This window comes from Ambystoma mexicanum, chromosome 14 (assembly GCF_040938575.1).
Source record: "Ambystoma mexicanum isolate Mex_15411 chromosome 14, UKY_AmexF1_1, whole genome shotgun sequence".
NCBI classification, from domain to species: domain Eukaryota; kingdom Metazoa; phylum Chordata; class Amphibia; order Caudata; family Ambystomatidae; genus Ambystoma; species Ambystoma mexicanum.
The window spans coordinates 155,049,781-155,070,173 of record NC_090940.1 but is presented as its reverse complement, the minus strand read 5'-3'; the positions used below and the strand labels follow the sequence as shown (position 1 = coordinate 155,070,173).

General features: G+C 43.9%; 2 protein-coding genes across 2 annotated transcripts in view; one reads left to right on the top strand and one right to left on the bottom strand.

The window, feature by feature from the left end:
- Positions 1–429: 429 nt before the first annotated feature.
- Positions 430–20,393, top strand: part of HAUS2 (HAUS augmin like complex subunit 2) — a 483,701-nt gene continuing 463,737 nt past the window's right edge. Inside the window, exon 1 of the mRNA XM_069638779.1 lies at positions 430–795. Within this exon, the coding sequence (XP_069494880.1) occupies positions 709–795 (87 nt within the window). The 5' untranslated portion in view covers positions 430–708. The remainder of the gene's footprint in view (positions 796–20,393) is intronic.
- The window catches only part of LRRC57 (leucine rich repeat containing 57), a 213,809-nt gene continuing 198,542 nt past the window's right edge, over positions 5,127–20,393 (bottom strand). Inside the window, exon 6 of the mRNA XM_069638776.1 lies at positions 5,127–11,741. Coding sequence (XP_069494877.1) covers positions 11,700–11,741 — 42 coding nt within the window. The 3' untranslated portion in view covers positions 5,127–11,699. The remainder of the gene's footprint in view (positions 11,742–20,393) is intronic.

Here is a 20,393-nt window from a genome sequence, read left to right as displayed (position 1 = left end):
GGGGATACCATACCCAGGTCCATGTGGTGAAGTATGTGGTCGCTTTGCCACAGTTCCTGCTTATTTTGTACTTCTTCCCTAGGCACAACTTTATTATAAATAGCATATTATTGCAAATTTATTGTGTGGACCATCCATTATTGTGTAATAGTCAAAAGTACTTCGCTTACTGAAAGCAGCTCCTATTTTCTCGAGGGCTGCCTTGACTGCTCTATTACTTGGAGTCATGAACTGAAAGGAAACCCTCTGCAAACCAAGTAGGATGATATACCTGGGCCACTGTTCTACAAGAGGTTCAGCTATACCACTTTCTTGACCCGCCCCCAAAATGTTCCTTGCTTAAAGCATATATGCAGAAATCAGTCCACTTCACCACCAGCAGCGTCGGAGTGGGGAGGAGCCCTCCCCTCCTCCCCTGCAACTGCAGCGACTTGATCCACGAAAAGGAGCCAGCACCACGATTGCACTACGCCGAGGATTGCATTGGCAGCTATGCCCCCCAATTCCCAGCATCAGCCACATAGGGCGAGACAAGTTGGCTACTCCACTTGATGCCCAAAATCTGTGATTTATTCCTGCAACAGCCCGCCACGTTGCTGCCGAGCCTCAGCCCTTCCCAAAATGGCCGGCGCAACGAGGCATGAAACTGAGTCTGTGTATCTTAGTTGCTAGAATATGCTCGCCTTATCAGCCAATTAGCATAACCATATGGCGGTAGCCGCCCTGTTAAGGCCCTGTTTTGCCTCCTGTTTGCCGCACTGTGCCACCCCAAGACTTCAAACGCATTCTCCAAAGGTGAGCACCGCCCAACTTGCAAATGAAACATGTATTCCACATGCATAGATGTAAAAGTGCTTGCGCTTCACGCATGGTGTGTAAATGTAACGGAGGTAGCATAGGTCTACCCATAGCACTCTGTATATATTGTGCTCCCTGCATAACTCAGTGCACCCTATTATACCCCCTACCTATGCCCAGTGACATGTGTAGCACCCAGCAACAACATACCACCACTGTGCCGCTCTCGTATCACTCCTCTCTTGGTCCAGAACATCACGATCCACTGAACTGCTAAAGATAGTCGTACTATTCCAGCCAATTTACCCGAGATACCCAGATTATCTTGCCACTTTTGAACTGCCTGGCCCGGATTCTGGGAAACTGCATTCACATTTACTTTACCCAGACACTCTTGGGTGCCAAATCGAAACATGTGTATGTGTCTGCCTCATTTAAGCTAACGTGACCCAACGTACAATTTATGCTACATTATTTTATGCATCTCTAAATTGACAGCGTGTCTCATTCGACACAATTGTAGGTCACTTTGACTCATTGCACGAGTAAATGCTAGCTATATCCTTTACCTACTGCCCAGAATTGCATTAGCTTATGCATGATGATCACCCTACTGCTTGAACAGCATTAGCCTATGCCAGTCAACCAGCCTACTGCCTTGTATTACATTAACTATCAGCACTGGGCCTGAATCCCTGTTGACTACAAATCTACTGCAATCAAGCAACCCGAGTAACTGAGCAACTGAGAACTATGCTCCATAAGAATATCATGCAGTTCATAGCCTCTACTATGACTCACACTAGGTGCCCACCGTGCCCTCTATCGGCCAGAAAAAATAGACTCTGGGCTAGACTACCTCCCCTCTATGATTCTCGGAGTAGTAAATACTTGACACCTAGCCATAAATACAACAAACATACCCCTGGGCTCGAATCCGCATTCAGCCCTGATATTGAGACCCTTTTTGGAACCCTGACTTCAACGTCCCACCCTCCCCACAGGACTATAATTAACACCACTCCACTTAAACCTCTCTCCACTAGAGCACAGGATCCTAAAAACATGACCACAATTTCTGGAGCTCTGATTAACACTAGATCGCCAGTGGCACATGCCACCGAAATAGCAGACCTGATCTCCACGGAGGACCTTGACATCTTAGCTGTCACAGAGTCAGGGGTGCACGAAGCAGCTGGCCCAGCCCTTACGCTAGCAATACCCAATAATGACCAAATACTCAGAGCAGATAGAACTACTGCCAAAGGATGCGGATTAGCCCTCATAGCTAAAGCTGACCTTGCCATAAGACTCACGCCATCACCTACAATCAAATCATGCGAAATGCTCATTGCCAAAATCCCCATCTCCAATTGTCGCACTCCACTATTTACTTACTATACAGACCTCTGGGCCCTATCGGCACCTTTAAGGGGTATATATCCAGTATTCTGCCCATAACACCAAAGTTTCCTCACAAATATTATTACTAGGTGATTTTAACCTAGGTTTTAATGATCCTGTGGACAAAAACGCCCAAGCAGTAGCCAACATCCTCTTAGAACAAGGACTAACCCAAAGAGTACCATCACCGACCCACGTCAAAGGAAGTACCTTAGACTGGGTGGATGACCAGAATTGCAAAACTTCCATCACTATGGTTACCCCACAACAGTGGACGGACCACCACCTGATTTCCTTCACCTAGCCACTTCCAGACAACTGTCAAAAGACAAAGTCATGGCACCACCCCTCCTGACTAGGAGCAAAAAAATAATAATATTAAGCGGATAGATTACTCCCACTCATCCTACCCTCGCTCAACTCACTCCCAAGTGCCCCTGACCCCAACCTGCTAGTCGAAGCATATAACTTTAGACACTATTGCACCTGTCAAAATGCGCTGAAGCAAACAGCGTGCACATCTCAATGACTGGTTTACACCACATCTTAAAAACCTGAGACTAGAAAAAAGAAAACTAGAAACCTTATGGTGTCACACTCCTTCAGAAGAAAACAAGCTGCATTTGACCGTCTTTGCAAAAAAACTACAAAAAGGAAATAATTCATACTAAAAAAGACCTTTATAATGAAAGAATCACCAATGCCAGCTCCAATACCAAGGAACTATTTGTGATTTTACTAGAAATGGAATCCCCAATTCCACCCACTGACAATGTGCCCAAGGATAAACCATAGTGCACAAGCATACAGAATGCTCTAGCCAACAAAATAACACTACTTCAAAACAAGATTGCAACAAAAAAGCCACCTTGCCCAATCCTGAGTCACAACCAACCATCCCCATCGAATCCCTCAGCACCCCACACCATTCAGATTTTCTAAAGTTTCCATCTATGAAACTGAAAAAAGGATCTCATCTTTGAAACCTTCCCACTGCCAGGGTGACAACTGCCCCGCCCAAATAATTAAAGAGGCAGCGACAGACCTAGAACCATTCATCTCGAAATGAACGCCTCCTTCGTGACCAATACTGTCCCAAGTAACTTAAAAGAGTGCGGAGTTCTAACTTTGCTAAAAAAACCAGACTCTGCACCGAACTAATTACAGCCCTATTAGTATGGTGCCCTTCCTTCTCAAAATAATCGACAAAGTAGCGTACTTGCAAATACAGAACTACCTTGAGGCCAACCATCTCCTAGGCTCCCATCAATCCGGTTTCAGGCTACATCATGGCACGGAAACGGCATTTATCGACCTAAAAACCCAAATTGATGAAATCAAGGACAAAGGGAAAACTATGCTACTCCACCTTGTCCTGTCGTCCGCCTTTGATCTGGTGGACCACGAAGTTCTGTGGAAACATTTAGCCTCGGCTGTCCACTTCAAGGGATGCTATAGCCTGTGTTCAATCCTTCTTAAATAACAGAATGATGAGTTTTCTCTCCAACGGCATCTGCAGACCCTACTTGCAGCGTTCCACAAGGATCTTGTGTATCGCTGACCATGTACAATATATTTTCAAAGCCTATGTTTGACTAATGGGACAGGCTGGGTGTCACCTACACTAACTATGCAGAGGACACCCAGATCCTCATTCCCCTTTCGGGCAATTATGGCGAGGACACTGCTTTTTTTTGTCAATAAAATCTACCTCCTCATTCATGCATGGATGGCAACCCATGGCCTCTGGATGAATGACGACAAAACAGAGCTCTTGATTCTTGGATCAGCTGCCAACCTAAAAAAACTGAGTTCCAGCTACTCTGCCTTCAACATAGATGGAAATACAATCAAGGTAGTTAAAGAAGTGAAAACGTTAGATTTTTACCTTGATTCTACTTTAACCCTTAGTAAACAGGTACATTCCTTGGCATCAACATCTGCCTACACGTCCAAGCTAATTAGGGCTTGTAGGCCATTTTTATCCAAGGCCAGTTGCATTATCCTTGCTAATGCACTAGTACTTTCAAAACTGGATTACTGTAACGCGCTATGCCTAGGTGCTAACAAGTATATCCTAGACAAAGTCCAAATCTTACAGAACAATGCGCTGAACATACCTATTAGAGAACATGTTTCAGAAATCAGAAGAGACCACCACTGGCTGAAGATAAATGACAGAATCTTGCTTAAATCAGTTTCCATGACTTTCAAGTGCCTAAACAACACAGCACCCCCCTACCTAACAGAGAAATGAATGTCCACCCGCCAGTCTAGAGCGGCGAACGCCTTCTGTCTGAATACACCCAGATTAAAGCTAAAAAGATCTGGAGGAAACAGTTTCCCAGTGAAAGCCGCCCAGTCCTGGAATGCATTACCTCTCTCACTCAGAGCCGACCAATTCTTCCTCAGCTTTATTAGACGCAACACCTTGAACTGGCTGTAATCCAATGATATTTGATCTCTACTGTGTTCAGACTTGTAATTTCTTACTCACCTGATATGCGCTTCCTGAAGAATGCACTGTACTTATACCTGCTTATCTCTTACTCACCTGATTTATACTTCGTAATGTATAACTGATGTATAATTCTGATATTCTCCCCCGGATTATTCCCTGCTACCCTTCTATCTCTATGTAACTTGTCGAACTATGTAACCCTATCATTACCCTTCTACTTCTCTGTAACTTGTCATACCATGTAACTTTCTATCTCTACATAACTTGTCATACTATGTAACCCAAGCTTTAAGCATCCTTGTACTTGTTGCGCTCATTTACCTACAGGTCCGGTGCACCCTACAACTTAATAAACAAACAAACTTCACTTGCGCAGCTAAAAGAACTTTGTTCTAGCACATCTCCACTGTGAAGACTAAAAATAACCTGCCATGCATAAAAAAAATTAGACAGAAAATGTGCATTTTATTTTAGACTTTGAAACATCCTTTATTAAAATAAATTTGGATAATCTGAATACAGTTTAATTTCCCATTATCATATATTACACATTACATTTTGCATATTTAAAATTCATCCTGGGTGCTTTTTGAAGTAAGGCAGCAGTGACAGCGAAATAAGTTATTTATGGTATGCTGTGAATAGGAAAATATTCACCAAGCCCAACAGTAATGCTTAGAGGTTACTGTCTTAACTAGCATAACAAAAAGTGGTGTAACTGGAGGAGATCAGACAGGGCTTTCAGTTTTTCATAGTGGGATATCGGACAGGTTTTCCAATTTCTCTTAGGAGGATATTCTACAGGTTTTTCAGTTTTTCTAAGTGACTGGTTTCCAAAAACATATCCATTGTGCAACAATCAGCCCAGGGGCCTGTGAGATTTTAAGAGAGCTATGGTTTTTCAAAAAGGTATGATTGGTAAATTCTTACACATGAGCACAAAATATTAACATAGAGAAACAGATCCAGAGTAAGTATGTCACATTTTTGGAAAGTAAACATGTTTGCTGCGATGAACAGAAGAGGAGCGCTAACTGTACACTGATATAGACACACCTAAAACGTGCTGTATCCAGGATCCGCACAGTACAATCATTCTAAAATCCATGTACCTATGCAGACAGATCAACATTGCCACTGGGCCCTTGTGCAGAAGTAATGTCCCGTAACAGTCCTGTGCGACTGCAAGAGAGCTGTGGACACCAAGATAGCTCCATAGACCGCTCCATAGACACCTAATCATAGCTGGTTAACTAGCCACACCAACATAATAAATATTAAATAGGTTTACTGATCCTGTCATGCCAATCATCCAACAACTACTTTAGCTACTCACAGCTGACCTTCCCCTCACAATAGATTGAAACACTTCTGGAATCCTCCTACTTCATATAGATTGTTTTTCATTAATCGATCAGGCAGGTGTACTTTTGACCAATACTAGGAAAAATGTAACATTTGTTTACAACCACTTTTATGATTTAAAATATCTAAAATCAAAAGAAATGCATTAGTCTGAAAATATCTGTAAAATGCACTTAAGTTGCGAAAACGCGTGATCTTGCTGCTGTAGTGGTGAATGGACAAGAGTTTAATGTTTGGACAGATAATATCATGCATATGGATGACTGTCATTCTAGTTCTGATATTAGTTCTGTAAGAGTACTTCCATTTTATTTCTAACTGATAATTCTGTGGAAGTTATGATGCAAAGTAAAAAAAAAGCCATAACAGCTAAATTATCAACACATCCACCTAATGATTTCCACCTTGCGCAGGATGTATTTGTATTACTACTTCCAGCAGGAAGGATTGCTACTAATGAGATTATGAATTGAGTGAGCCTGGAAAGCAGGTATAACGTACAAAGGACACATTCAATCTGCCTGGATGGTCTGCCAATCACACTTTGATGTAATAACCACATAGGTTTGCCTTGGGGTAGATTTGCCTTGAGAGGAGAAAGCCTTCTACTTTCTCACCTTTTTGACTTTTGTACCATGTAACGCTGGGCAGAATGGTGCCTTGGGCAGAGTGTGTAGCCACAGCTCCCCACTTACCCTGGAAACCACAAGGATGACACAGGAAAGTTGACTTGTGAAATTGGTAAGCCTCAGTGGGTTAGATAAAAAGATGGGTGGGTGAAATAGTAGGATGCACAGGGATTCCCTGCCCTTAATTGTGATCCTTGACCAGGAGATGGGTTATGAAAATTTGCTGCGATTCACCCCATGCATAACGGGAGGGGCTTCTATGCTCAGAAAACTATCTTCAAAGACAGTTGCAGATTCTCACTGGAATAGCTACAAGCTACATCACACGGGAGGTGTGCGCCTGCATATTAGGAAGGGAGAGTGACATCGATCCACTCTGTAAAGAAATGTATTACAATGTGGATGGTGTGGATATGGGAAGCCACACGAAGAGGAAAGAGCTGCATTTACTGCCCTACTCGTCATCTATCCCTGTATGGTGTTGTAGCAATGGACTGCCCTTTGTCAAACTTTATTTTCTAGTCCAAAACCATAATAGAAGTATTGTTTGACAACTCAAGCAAGGTCCCTCCTCATCAGACTATCTTTATACTTTTGATGCATTCCCTTAGCTTTTGGCATAGCCCGTTTCTGTCTTGCTTAGTCAGTAAATCAAACAAAACCACATATAACTTATTATTGAAAATATGTGGCCTTTCTAATGGTCCATCATTCCCAAAAGCTAACCTTCATCAACGCAATCCATTAAAACGCCCACAAATCAGTTTTACTGTGTTTTCTATATGCCTCCCGATGAAAGTACTTGCAAACCCAAGACCTTACCTAATCAATGAGACCTCCCTACCAGTGGACAAGACCACCCACATCTCTGTGAAGGCAACAAAGAAGCTGGGGGCGGGCAACGCCCAAGAGTGAAACACACAAATGTCGTCTTATTAGGGTATTTTGAACATGTCTTCCATTGAATTTAGGCATACAGGGAAAAATTACATCTTGCCAACATTTGTAACTCCACCTAACCAGATAAAGTTGCATTTCCAGAGAGGAAAATGTCATCAGGTGCCCATAACACATTGAAAGACTTAAATCAGTATTTTGTAGTCTTTCAGAAGCTAGAAGGTTTGGAGGGGCTGACTAAGGATAGGTATTAGCTGCCAAAAGTGTGTAACTTTAACCCACATTGGCATTAGTGGGATAAGCTTTATGGAGCAAGTAGACAATGAGAAGGCAGTCATAGCACATTCTGGACTACTAGTTAGAATTCTGATTGCCACACAATTATGGATCTGTGAAGAGCCGCACAGGTGTATCTTCTGTTCATTTGAGTGAGTCCAGGTTTCCAGTTGGATGCTTTGCACTGGATCCTTGGTACACATCACTGCTTCTTTTTGCGTGTGAGAAGAGAAGATTCACCGGTTTCTCTGTTATTGCAGTTATGACTCTGTACCTCAAGATGAAGAGTAGATTCTAATCAATCATCTTGCATTCCAAGAGATTTATGAGCAGCCTCTGTGTTCCTATGCCATACAAAGCTCACTGATGTAGTACCAATCCACATGGAGCGAGGTCTGTTGCTAAAACTAACATATCAAAGACTGCACGGACTAGCAACCTAACCAAGTTAGATAGGAGACCCTCTGTCACTGCACATTCTTGTGAAATTTCCTTACAAATGGATTTTAAACCTCACCCTTCTGCAACAACCTCCCTGAGGCCTATTTGGTCTCATGTATTTCTCTTCTTAGAAAGGAAACTAAACATTATTTGTTAAACGTAGTCTGAAGGTTTAGAAACCCTATTGTAAATTAAAGAGCTGTTCCACCCATGGTGTCCTGAACAATCCACTTGAAAGGTAACCTTTGGATTCAAACAAGACTCCTCTTGGCTTACCCATAACCCCTGCACCATATCCTGAAGGTCTGGGAGGATGCTATCTATTTAGAGAACACTCACATGCCCATCCCCACCCCCGAGACCAGCAATAGACATTGTTTTTCAACTTCCCAAGACAAATTGAGTCCAACTAAAACCGTGAAATACTGAACCTCAAATGTGGTGTAGCTCTGTCTGCTGGGGCATGAAGTCATAAAACGTTTTGGTTCTAAAGCGTACAACCACCCCCCTTTTGTTAAATCTGACACCAAGGGCCCAGCTTGACTCTTCCATTTGAAATAATATCTGATTTGTCCTCCAAAATAGGTCTGGATTTAATTTGCAAATTAGGAAATATTGGAAAAGAAATTCTGCTCTTTTCTGCCACAGTGGAGTGATTTTTATTTTATTTAAGCCCATCATAGTCTGCACCTCTCGCTCTAAATGTGTAAGGTAACCGGGATCCATTATGCTGAGTTCAAGTTCACCCTGTCCTCAGGGCAATACAGTTTTCCACCGCCACAAAGACACTAGTCTGAGGCCCTTCCTCAAAAAGAAAAAATAGGATTCCTTCCACAAGGTGGTGATGACAGACAACAATATTTCTCAGAGCTTTGAACTGAACAATTACAATGCAATGCCATAAGGCTATATGCAGCACCATCCACCAAGGTCTTCGAGGGTCAATGGATATATGGTTATAAAGCAGAACTACAAGCAACAACTGAAAGGGACCTCTAGACGTAGATAAATCCCTGTTTGGCTAAACAATCCTGTCGGGCGATTTACTCTTCCCTGAGAGCTGAATGGGACGCTGCATAATCCTTCATCCAGGTCTTAATCAAAGATTGTCAGTTTAATTCTCCTTTCAACTCGTCCCTCCACTGGGAACCACCTCCAATCAGCACATTCTTACTTGAATCTAGGGATGCAAAGTTAGTCTGCCAACTGGACACACTGTGGTCTCACCTAATCCCATGATGAGAGTTGTGGATGTTTGACAGCTTCTCTCACTTCGCTCATGAGCTTCGATGATGATGATGATACAGTACTATCCTGCTTTAAAACACTTGTTCTTCATCACCTACAAAAAAAGCCAGAGCTAAATTCAGATTCCCCTAACTAAACGTATTGGTCCTAAACATCTAATATTTAGGAAAATCACCGAAGTGATGTCACGAGTCAGCTACAGTAAGCGGTTGCATGCCACTATCATCCGGACAAGAATTAACCAAGGTTTCTGACTTTGCTAAACATAGCATCAATCCTTTTAGATGCCCAGGAACCAATGATGTAACTTCTATACAAAGGGAAACACATATTCTTCATCTTGCAGGATGCGTCTGTCCTCAATGCAGTGGCCCATGAGAGGCTACTAGTGCACATGACTGTTAGGATCGAAGTCTCAGGGCCAGTTCTCTTCTGGAGCATGTCAGGGAGGACGGAACAAGTCTGGGCAAATCAATATGGATTACCAGCAGATACCATGTTGTGTGAAGATGGACAAGGATTATCATGTCCACCTCTTTAATGTTTTGCGATTTCTGGGGAATTCATGGTGCAGATATTGCAGCCTTTATGGGGAGTTATTAGTGCCATTTAATATTGTATTTTTGCTAGACATCATTTAAATATTTGTTCTTTCCAGATCCTGTGTGCTAAGAAGCATCAGTCTTTTCAGAGGGAAATTTAAGTGCTTAAAACTAATTCCAAAAGAAAGTCATACCTTGTAACCAGGGGGACAAAAGCAAGAACAGAAGAGTTCATGCCAACACAAATCAGAATTTGCATGGCTTCCCAAAGCAAGAGCAGGCACAAGACAGCCCATGTGCCACTGCTACCAGCTGTCCAATAAATGCATTCCAGCGGGAGCTTCCCATCAGAGAAGGGCAGCAACATCAACTCTGGGAAAGTTACTCTTGCAGTTCACTGTATAGTTGCTTCATGGACTTGGTTTATATGCTCTGCGAGCACCTCTGCAGACATATACAGCCTCCAAATGATCCACAAACATAATCCAGCAATTTGAGCCTGGATTTCCCTTTCTACAAATGCATGCTTCATAACAAGGTAACACTCAACGAGCGGTTGTGTGACACCACGACATATTGCAGACTTTGCTGATGGGCATTTCAAGTGATAGTGTGTGGGTCATAAAGTGTAAGAGACACATCAAATTATTATTCTCTAAGAGTATAAATGGATTGCTGCCATTTTTATAATGGTAACGCATCTATGAAGAAAACAAGTCTCAAATTACATGAGACAAATAATTTGATGAAATGATGACAATACATTGATGACATGTTAAATGAACAAAGTAGTGTAGCGGTTAAAACGATCAATTAAAAAACTTTCTATTTTGACGGCTCAAATATAACCGAGCTGACAGCAGGATTTACCATGTGCAATTGGATTATAGACTGCTCAAAGGGTGAAGCGAACTCGCATGATTCCAGAATTGTATTGTATGAATGTATCTCTTGTTCTTCCTATTACTTGGGACACAGAGGGGGACATAGAGGGGCTAGCATGTGAAAGCTTTTATGCAAAGCTGCAGGCCTTGGTCAGGAGGAGGAATGTGAGCATCCAAGTGGGTTCCAAAGTCTTCTCTGCCTTTTCCTCATGAAAGAGATCCAGTGAGTGTGCAAAGAAACCTGCCATTTACCTAAATAATGGTACCTCCATTAGGCAATCTCTGAAATGTGTGCATCATAGCGTACTGTGTAATTGTTGTACATGCACCATGACTTTGCAAAACGAAAGACAAAACACCATATATAAACCAGAACATCTGAGTCATAAGGCAGGGCAGAAGCAATACCAGCTTCCTGCCAGCACAGAGAAAGGTTCGGCGCAACTGAAACAGTTAGAACAGCATTGTCAGTCTCTAAAATGACACTGTAGAATGGGACTGAAGTTGCAACCTGGTGCTTCCGTACAGGAAGATCTCTTGCCGTAGAGTTCGTTTTCTCTCATAAGATGGAGATCCAGTCCACGAGCCATTTCAACAAGGCTGCTGCTTCGTGCTGTACACCTAGTGAATGGTTTCCTTGTAGTTTAACGCATTAGAAGCCTTTGCATCCACCTCTTCCTGTTGGTCAGAACCAACATGGACACTAGAACTCTTGTTGCCTACCAGAATGCAGAATGAAAGCGGATTTGCCAAGTCACACAAACTTCTTTCTCGTCGCTGTGAAACGCTCCATGTACTGGAAAGACAAAAAGGACAAAAGGACTACGATTACATGAAATTAAAGCTCTCATTTTAAAGATAATTCAAAGAACAGTATTTGATAAATATGCAATCGGTGGACTCGCCAACCAGCTGTGGCTGTTGATTAAAATGACAATGTTAGTGGAAGAGTAATTTATGAACAACTAGGCAGAGTAGTGTGTGATCAATAGTCCCACTGCTGCTCATCAATAAAGGACTCCCTCTGCCGCTTGATAGTAAAGCGAGTTTGGGCATGCTTCATTGTACAGCTATCCCGATTCTTTAAGGCAAAACTAGATGACGAGGGTGCATACTAGAAGCTATGTGAACATGACTGCTCACAGCAATGTGCATCTAAGGGCTGCCTCAGTGGCCACAATAAAAGAAGAAAAAAAGAAAAATCGTGCTTTGCCCCTATAGGTTTCTTGACTGTAAAAAAGGAAGGGAAACACATTTGTTTATTTAACTGTCAGTTTAAAGTGCTGTAACAGTAATGGTTTTGTTGACTCACATATTTCACAGATTCATTCTTTGCTATATGTCACCTTCTAGTTGTGCCTGAAATTGTCACTTGTTTTTCGGTGTAAATTACAAAGTAGTTGCCAATATGGGATTGTCTGTAATGAGACCGACTCCCGTAGGACGTTTGCCAGGAAACAACAACAATGCTTTGAGTAAGTGCCATCTTCAGTTTGTATTTTTTATGCCAGGCTTTTGGAATTGTATTGTGTTATTACATAATATTTCTCTTTGTTTTTCTTCTTATTATTTTAACCTCAGAGAGGGACAGAGGCAGTTGCATGAAAATGTAAGCTACAAAACTACTGGTGCAGGAGAGCAACCAGTTTCTTTTGCTGCATGACTCTGTTAGGGACTCACATGGTATGTACAGATTTAAGGATTGATGGCGGTCCGCGTCCTGCGGTAGCCTTTTCTGTTGCCCAGGAAGTTGGATGCCTATGTCCTTGCAGCATCAGTCAATTAACCAGTGAAGCACTGTGGGAAGAGTTTCTGCAGAAGCAAGTTGGTAAAACTCTCCACAAACGGTTGTTATAATTAGAATTGTTCTTTTATAACGTGCTTAATACCGGAGATTTGATTCAAACCTGTAGTGCGCTGCATTGTTTTGCTTCCAAAACAAACACGTTGCCCCCAGTTGCATCCCCCCCCCTCCGACCCCCTCACCTGAAATAAGTGCTTACCTTGGGGAAGGTAAGGGTAGCACAGCCAAGAACAGATCTGGCCAGCTACCTGACTGGCGTCTGGATTCTTGAGAACAATCCATATTTTGAGTGAATGCTTGGGAAAGTTTGAATGTGGCATCCATCCATGATCGGGTGGATGCCAACCAAACATGTGAAATGATGTGCACTTGTGGCTGCAAGCAGAGTTTTCACCTGGCACACAGATTCTCTCCTGACCCTTGGTGTTTGCATCCCTACCTGGAGGAAGTCACAACATGGGAGATGGAGAGAACACACTGCCAGTCTGGCTAGGAACTGAGTAACCGAACCAAAGCAGACCATGAGGAAACTCTGCTGTTGCACCATGCCAAGACTCGTCCGAAGGGGAAGCTCATTTGGCGCCTGTGGGCACCAGATTCCTCAGCTACCAAAGAGAACCAATGATCTAGTGCTCCCATTCCTTATACCAGCAGACACAGCTAGGCTGCATACCCATTCTACAGAGAATAACGTTCTATTCTCTCCTACATGTTTATGACGACAGGAGGCAGAAGTATCAGTAGTACACACCAGTTTGACGCCCAGCACATTGCACTGCGGCCCGAAGGTTTCTTTTAAATGTAAATGTAAATGCCATTCCTTTGGGAGGTAAGACCTTCTGCCCTTCCTCCAGCACTATTCTGCTTACTTCTCAGCCAATCATCTGGACAGGAGCAGACACAGAAGTGAGTGCTGTCACCTTGAAATTCCTGCTTGTGTTCTATTGTAACCATTAACTCCTTTTAAACATTCTGTATAGTTGGCTTTTAGACCATATGCCAATGCTTCCTGCAACAGGTTTGAAGCCTTGCCATGGGGTTGCAGCCTATAGCCCGTAAGTCTCTGCCAATTCATTCTTTAAAATCTCTACTACAACAGCCAAATAGCTGCTAAGAACTAAAGTATCGTTGGGACTCTGATGTATCCAATCTTACCTAAACTGCAACCACTGTACCTCTCAGGACTGTGCTGTAACCATTCCTTGGAAAGTTCTAGACGTTTCACAGCTAGAGATCAGGACCACAACTGCAAATGTACGGGATAGGCCCCATCTTAAACCGTGGGCCTGTACTCAACACTCGGGGTATCTCAGCAGCAGGATTGTGCTCCGCCCAGTCAAGCAGAAGCCAGTCCTTCTCTCCTATTAATTCCAATGAGACTGACTGCCAGTTGAGTAGATGAAAGTGTGAAGGTACCCTAGAAGTACTGACCATTAGAACAAATATCTGGATTATCCACATGCTTTTGGACACTTCTGGTGCCTCAAACTGGTTGGGTCATAACCTTCAAACTCGACAAGGACTTTTTCCTAAGGTTTATTTACCTGCAACCTGCTTAACAAATTACTAAACTACTAAAAATGAACACACTATTTTTCATAACACCCTTGCGTGTGCTTCCCCTTACTGAAGATCATGTACACATCACAAGATACACATCATCTTAAACCGGCTACCCACCAAAGAGTTGTCCTTAACTGCTCTGCCATTACTACCATTGATTGAGCCAGAGAAAGCTTGCAGGAAACCATGTTGCCTTCCTCTCATCCACTGAAAAGAGAAAGGAAACTGTCCAAACATCTCCAGGATGAATTTGAATCAAACTTCTGCGAGCTGATAAGCCATTTGGCCAAGTTCAGTGATGCTGGGTAGTGTATTATGCTTGCTTAATCATGTGTTTAGAGTTTAATTTATTCCACAACTCTTGTGAGAGGTGTTAAGACTTTTGGGAATGAGAGGGACTGTGGGGTTTGGGGATGCTCACAAGCAAATATAAGTTCTACAGAGAGTTTTATTCGGGGAATTTTCCATAGTCCTTCCACCATCCCAAAGCGATCATACCTCACAAGTATAGGTGCAACAGCCAAGCTACCATTTCCATAAACCCAGAGAAGTAGAGTAATGGAAGGCGTTCCTTTACTGGCGCACATTAAGCCTCTCCTATGAAGCCCCAATATCCTGCGTATACCAACAAACACATGTCTCACGCCTAAGATGTATGCCGTCCCGTATTTGGGTAATTCAGATTCCACTGGACAAGTGTTTAGGGAATGCTCCTTCTAGACTACCCCCACTTCTCCCACAATTCAGGCAACCAGAGTGAGCAAGGTTGGAAGAATACACACTCCAATCGACAGCACTAGCGCAGAGGTTTGCCCTCTCAGAGGCGAGTCACCTGCCTCATGTCCAACACAGAATCAGTCTTCACACCGCCAACACTTTTCCCAATCTTAGTGAACCAGAACAGCTACAAAGATGAGAGTCTCACAACCAGACTCAAGCGGGTGGCAGGATTTTTAAAACGTCTGGCATCAAAGCAATCGGGATAATTAGTGCCAATACCTTGTCAAAGAAGATAATGTATAGCAGGTGGGAAATCAAAGGACTGAACATGGCACACATACTAACAACCATATGGGGATGAGCCCTGACCAACCCCAGACCACAAACAGAGCAGGCATAAAGAAAAGCTAATCAAAGGTAATGTACAATGATCCAGATCCAAATAACCAAGCGTGATATAGAAGACCTCCGAGTGCTTGGGGAGCATATCATTCCAGGCCACAACCCTGTAAGAGACTGGAGCAGAGAACTAGTTGGGGAACGCTGCAAGTCTGCTGACAACATCTCAGCTACTGGCAAAAGCCATAACTAAAGCAAGAAGTCTTGCCGTCAGCCTACTGAATGCAATATTTCAGACCATGGCAGGAACTAGAGATTAAGGTGAACCAAAAGCCTGTGAACGGCTGCCAGGTTGGCCCAGGAAGGTGACCTGTGGCTGATGGACAAGAATGACATAGCCTACCAAAACCTCCAAGCAGAGGAGAAGAAATACTTGCTGGTAAGAGCATGTTCATGGTTAATATTACCCGAGGCAAGGGGGGCAGAAAATACGAGTTGGTCTGACGAGAAGTGAGCTGGGCACTATATCACCGAGACCGAGTCTGAGTTCTGAACCAAGATTGGAGCTAGGCACTATTCAGCTTAGGATCTGCTTAGATTAGAGAATCCTGATAAGGACATGTGAACCCTGAGGAAGACACTTGCACCATTTTGAATAAAGTCATTCTGACACTTTGAGAAAAATTTTCCCTTTACCCATGTACCTTAAAAAGGTAGGTAAAGAGCTGCGTAGCCTCCATGGCCTTGGATGTTACAAAGTGTACCAGGAGGGCAGAGAAACCCAGGCACTCCTTTTATGATTTCTAGGATGATTGTCTGCGTTAGTCCTAGGCGGTCACATACCAGGAAAGGTGCATATCCAACACAACCTATTGTGTTAACAATAAAATGTGTTGAACTATTTTGGCCTTGTGTTCGGATGATGCATTGTCATATGGGAAATAGATATTATCACCATTGAGATGACTACATCCCTGTTTTCCGAATCGTGGCAGTAAGTATCAGTAATGTTAAGACTTAATTCCTATTGTTGGCGATTGTAGGTACTCTTTACGGCCACTAAATGTTTTGCCCCCCCACTTTCTTTTTCTGGCTCACTGACTCCATTTTTGCCCTTCAGAGGAAGTATCACCCTACATTTGTTTTAGAGAGTAGATTGGTGGCAGATGTACTTTGGCTTCACCAAGGGTACAAGCCATTCTACAGCATTGGTAGCCCAATGTACCGTTTTGATAGCCATTGGGGCACCAAAGTTTTTTTTTTTTAAATCTACTTTAGGCAGTTCTGACCACTTGGGGGCTTTGTGAGTCCACACAGCAGTCTCCATATTGGTCCTGCGACGGCTCACTGGATGTTGTCACTTCTTTCTCCCCGAGGGGGAGCCCTGTCCCATGAGGCCATGGAGGTGAGGCTGCAACCTGATAGTTCCCCTGTGGGGTGGTATAATACGTGAGGATCTCATGAGGAGTTCCTCCCCCCCCAAACCAGGGAGAAGGATGACCATCTGGGGTACAGTCCTTGTAAGAACATCGCACACCTCCTTCCTCTAGGAATCTCTTTGTAGACTGCAGATCCATATACTGTTATAAGGCAGAATACCTTAAGGTTCTCGAAAGAAGCGAGACTAAGAATAATATCAAGAACCTAGGTAATCCAAGTACTGGGACGAGTTGGCCCCACAGAGCGATAAAGATGAAACCAGTCAAAGAAACAATGGGCCAGACACGGTTGGCAGGATTGTAGAAAAATCGGAGTGGCGAAGTGGAAGCTAAATGGGTGTCGGGCATCCTCTGAATTGCTGTGTGCTGCCATGCTGTTGTGCAGATCAAAAGGAGATTGATCAATTACTGCTGCATGGAGAAAACGGAGTCCCTGACCGAGCTTGGGATATTTGAATTTACTGCTGCTGTTTCTACGCTGCTGTTTCTATAAACAACGTTGCCAGGCTCGACCCGACCACAAGAAGATCAAAAAGTGTTCCGGTGCGCAAAGTGGAATCTAAGTGGGTGTGGGTGTCGGGAGCTTCAGCAGATAGACATTCCTGCTGGAGCCAACGCTTACCTTACTGGGATCAGTTACTGTAAGGTACATCAAACCCTTGCTGTATTCTCTTCCTAAGCTTTGAGCCCCAGGTGGCATATTGAGGCTGTAATTGTGCTAATAAAGGAATCCTTGGCACTAGGCACCCTGGAATCGGATATTTTAACCTCCAAAGTACAAGTGGCAAGATTCAGAAATTTGGTTAAGCCTGTTTGTCCAATAGCATGGAAGTCCAAGCTCTTTTGCCTCTCAGAGAACCCAGTGCAGTACTCCGTACACAAAGAAATAGTCTATGAAGACACTGCAACTATTGCCATGAACTGTGCTTCAAATTTGTCTTCAGTGCAATTGCGCGAATCAATGGCTATACTGCAGACTGTGCACTTGGATAAGTTATCTCTACTTGGTGGGTGACCAAACGAAGGAAAATCTGAGAAAAAAAAAAAAAACACTTCTGGGTCAACGTGACGGCAACACTTTTCACCTACCCTGAAAAATGAGCGTGCCGAGATAGATGATACATTTTAAATCAGGGAAGGAGTACAATACAAGTGCCTCTGCTCGTTGTCAGTATGCAGACACCCGGAAGGGGGAGTAAAGAGCAGAGCTCAGTGATCAATGAGGAGCCAAACAAGGCGGTTGTTTTGTCTGACCACATACATACCTCAACAAAGAAATGTGATCCTGGTGCAGTACATGTGCCAGTATCAGGGGAGGGAATTTGAGATGACCTTTCCCTATCCCTAGTGATTGTCGATATTCTGAATTCCGTTCGGCTGATGCCTATGGAACAAGAGCAGAACACTGCATATCCGAGCACACCCACGGAGGTAGTGTGCATTAGCGGGATGGATGGCCAGGATCCTTTTCATCTCTTCGAATAAGCTGGACTGCAGGAAGACCGTGTGATAATGCTTTGATGAATAAAGGTATAGTTGAAGACTCAAAAATGAAGAAAGAAAGGGGGGGGCACTGGCTGGGAATAGAACCATTGTAAAGATGGCGCTGGAACCAATGGAAACAAATAGAAATGTTCTGTCCTCCAGTGTGGAGGTTGGCGCAGTAGGGCAGGAGATGCGTTCTGTAACCCCTGGCCTCTCGAAAAACCAGGTGGGCCCAAATATGGGAAAAATTAAGAAAAGAAACGTCCAGATTATTTTAGGAAGCTTGGGCCTAGAACAAGCACACACCTCGGATGATGAGCCCAGTAGCGCCCACGTGGACGGAGATGAGCGGATGAAGATGGACCAATGGCCTGGCATCCCATATGGATCATGCCCTTCATGTATAGAGCTTGTCCAGTTAGAATTGTACGCTATATCATTACATCATCAGTGACATTATTTCTGCTTACAATGTGCACCACGTCCCTACGAAACTGACAACGTTCGGTGGCAGCAGTTCTTTGCTGATGCATTTTCTTTTTGTAAGAAATAAATACATGTTATCCTTGCAAGAGTGTCTTGGTCTTTTTTCCCCCAACGGGCTGTATTATTTCTGGTGTGATCGTGCCGGGGCGTGCCTTCAGGTGGCACGGGAGACCCGGAGGGGACGTGGGATGGCTTTCCAAGAGGCTGCATGCAGTTGTCCCTAGGCCCCTTTGAAACCATAATGCATGGGTGGCACAGCAGGGGCAGAAAGCCTACAAACCATCTCCTCACAACAGTGGCAGGGGACAAACCCATTGAGAGAGAAACCAGGGTCTGGGACCCAAAGCAAGAGAGTGATATGAGTGATCTTCCTTATGGCAGTACTTGGCAGAGAAGTGAACCAAGCGGGCCAGACCAAAGAAGAAGAGAAGTCAGGGTAACAGACCCTCCTAACACTCAGGGTTTTGTAGGCGTGAATCCGCATGAAGAGAAGACATGGGGAAGGGAATCATTCCCCCTGGTTGTAAGAGACTGTTGACTGAGAGGCTAAAAGACAAAGGGAGTCATTCTCCCGGTAACTCTGACCTGGAGTAAGGTCCAATAAGCCTGGGGAACGGAGTCATTCCCCCAGGCTATCTGAGACTGAGACCGAGCGCCAGGAGAAGGGAGGCATTCTCCTGGCCCACTAAGACGACATTATTTGGAACTTTGTGACCTGGAAGGGAGTCATTCCCCCAGGCTATTTGAGACTGGACGTCAGGAACAGGGAGCCATTCTCCTGGGACCAGAACAGTACGGTCTTATTCTTTAGTTTCTGGTGTAAGGAACAGAAGTAAGGTTTTCTTGACACAGGACGATAGACCCTTTTGCTTTGAGAGACATTGTGACAATCACCTTAGTTCTTAGTTGAGGCAGGGAACCCCCCTCTTAGGAACAGGGAGAGTTAGGTTTTCTCTTGCTTTCGGAATCATGCCACCTTTGTGACAGTCTCCTTCTTCTGCACCCTTGCAGTCCTTACTAGTCACTCCTTTAGCGATTGGCTTGCTGCCCTTTTTCCAGCCCCTTTGTACTTAGGCTATGCCTGGTGCCTGCTTCCCTCTCTTGCTTCTTCCAAGTAGTGGAATGAAACAGCAGAATGAAACAGCAGGTCTGCCGACACGCTGAATGAGTTTTCCCACGATTCCCACTGCTTGCTTACCCTTAAGCTGGCAATACTGGCTGGGATAGCGATTTGGCCATATCCCGATTGGGGTTAGTGTTCCCTGGAGGTCCAGTCTGGGCTTCTTGAATTAGCCTGCTGTCTACGCTCGTTCACTGGGTCAATCCTGCCATTCTGGAACTGCTTTCTGGGCCGTTTATTGCTGCGTACCGGCAGGGTCTGCCGCCTTGGTGCTGGAAGCTGTAACTGCCTGAAGGGGTTTGGGACAACACTGTGTAGATCTCCTCTTTGGGACGTTCTAGGAGGTCCTCCAGTCATTATGTCAACTGTGTCACGATTTGTCCTGGGAGTAAATTGCACTCGTAATTGTTACTAAGTTGTATCCTCGTTTTTGGAGGCATTGGGCTGCGAGTTGAAATTGGTTATGATATGATATGGCATTTATAACGCACC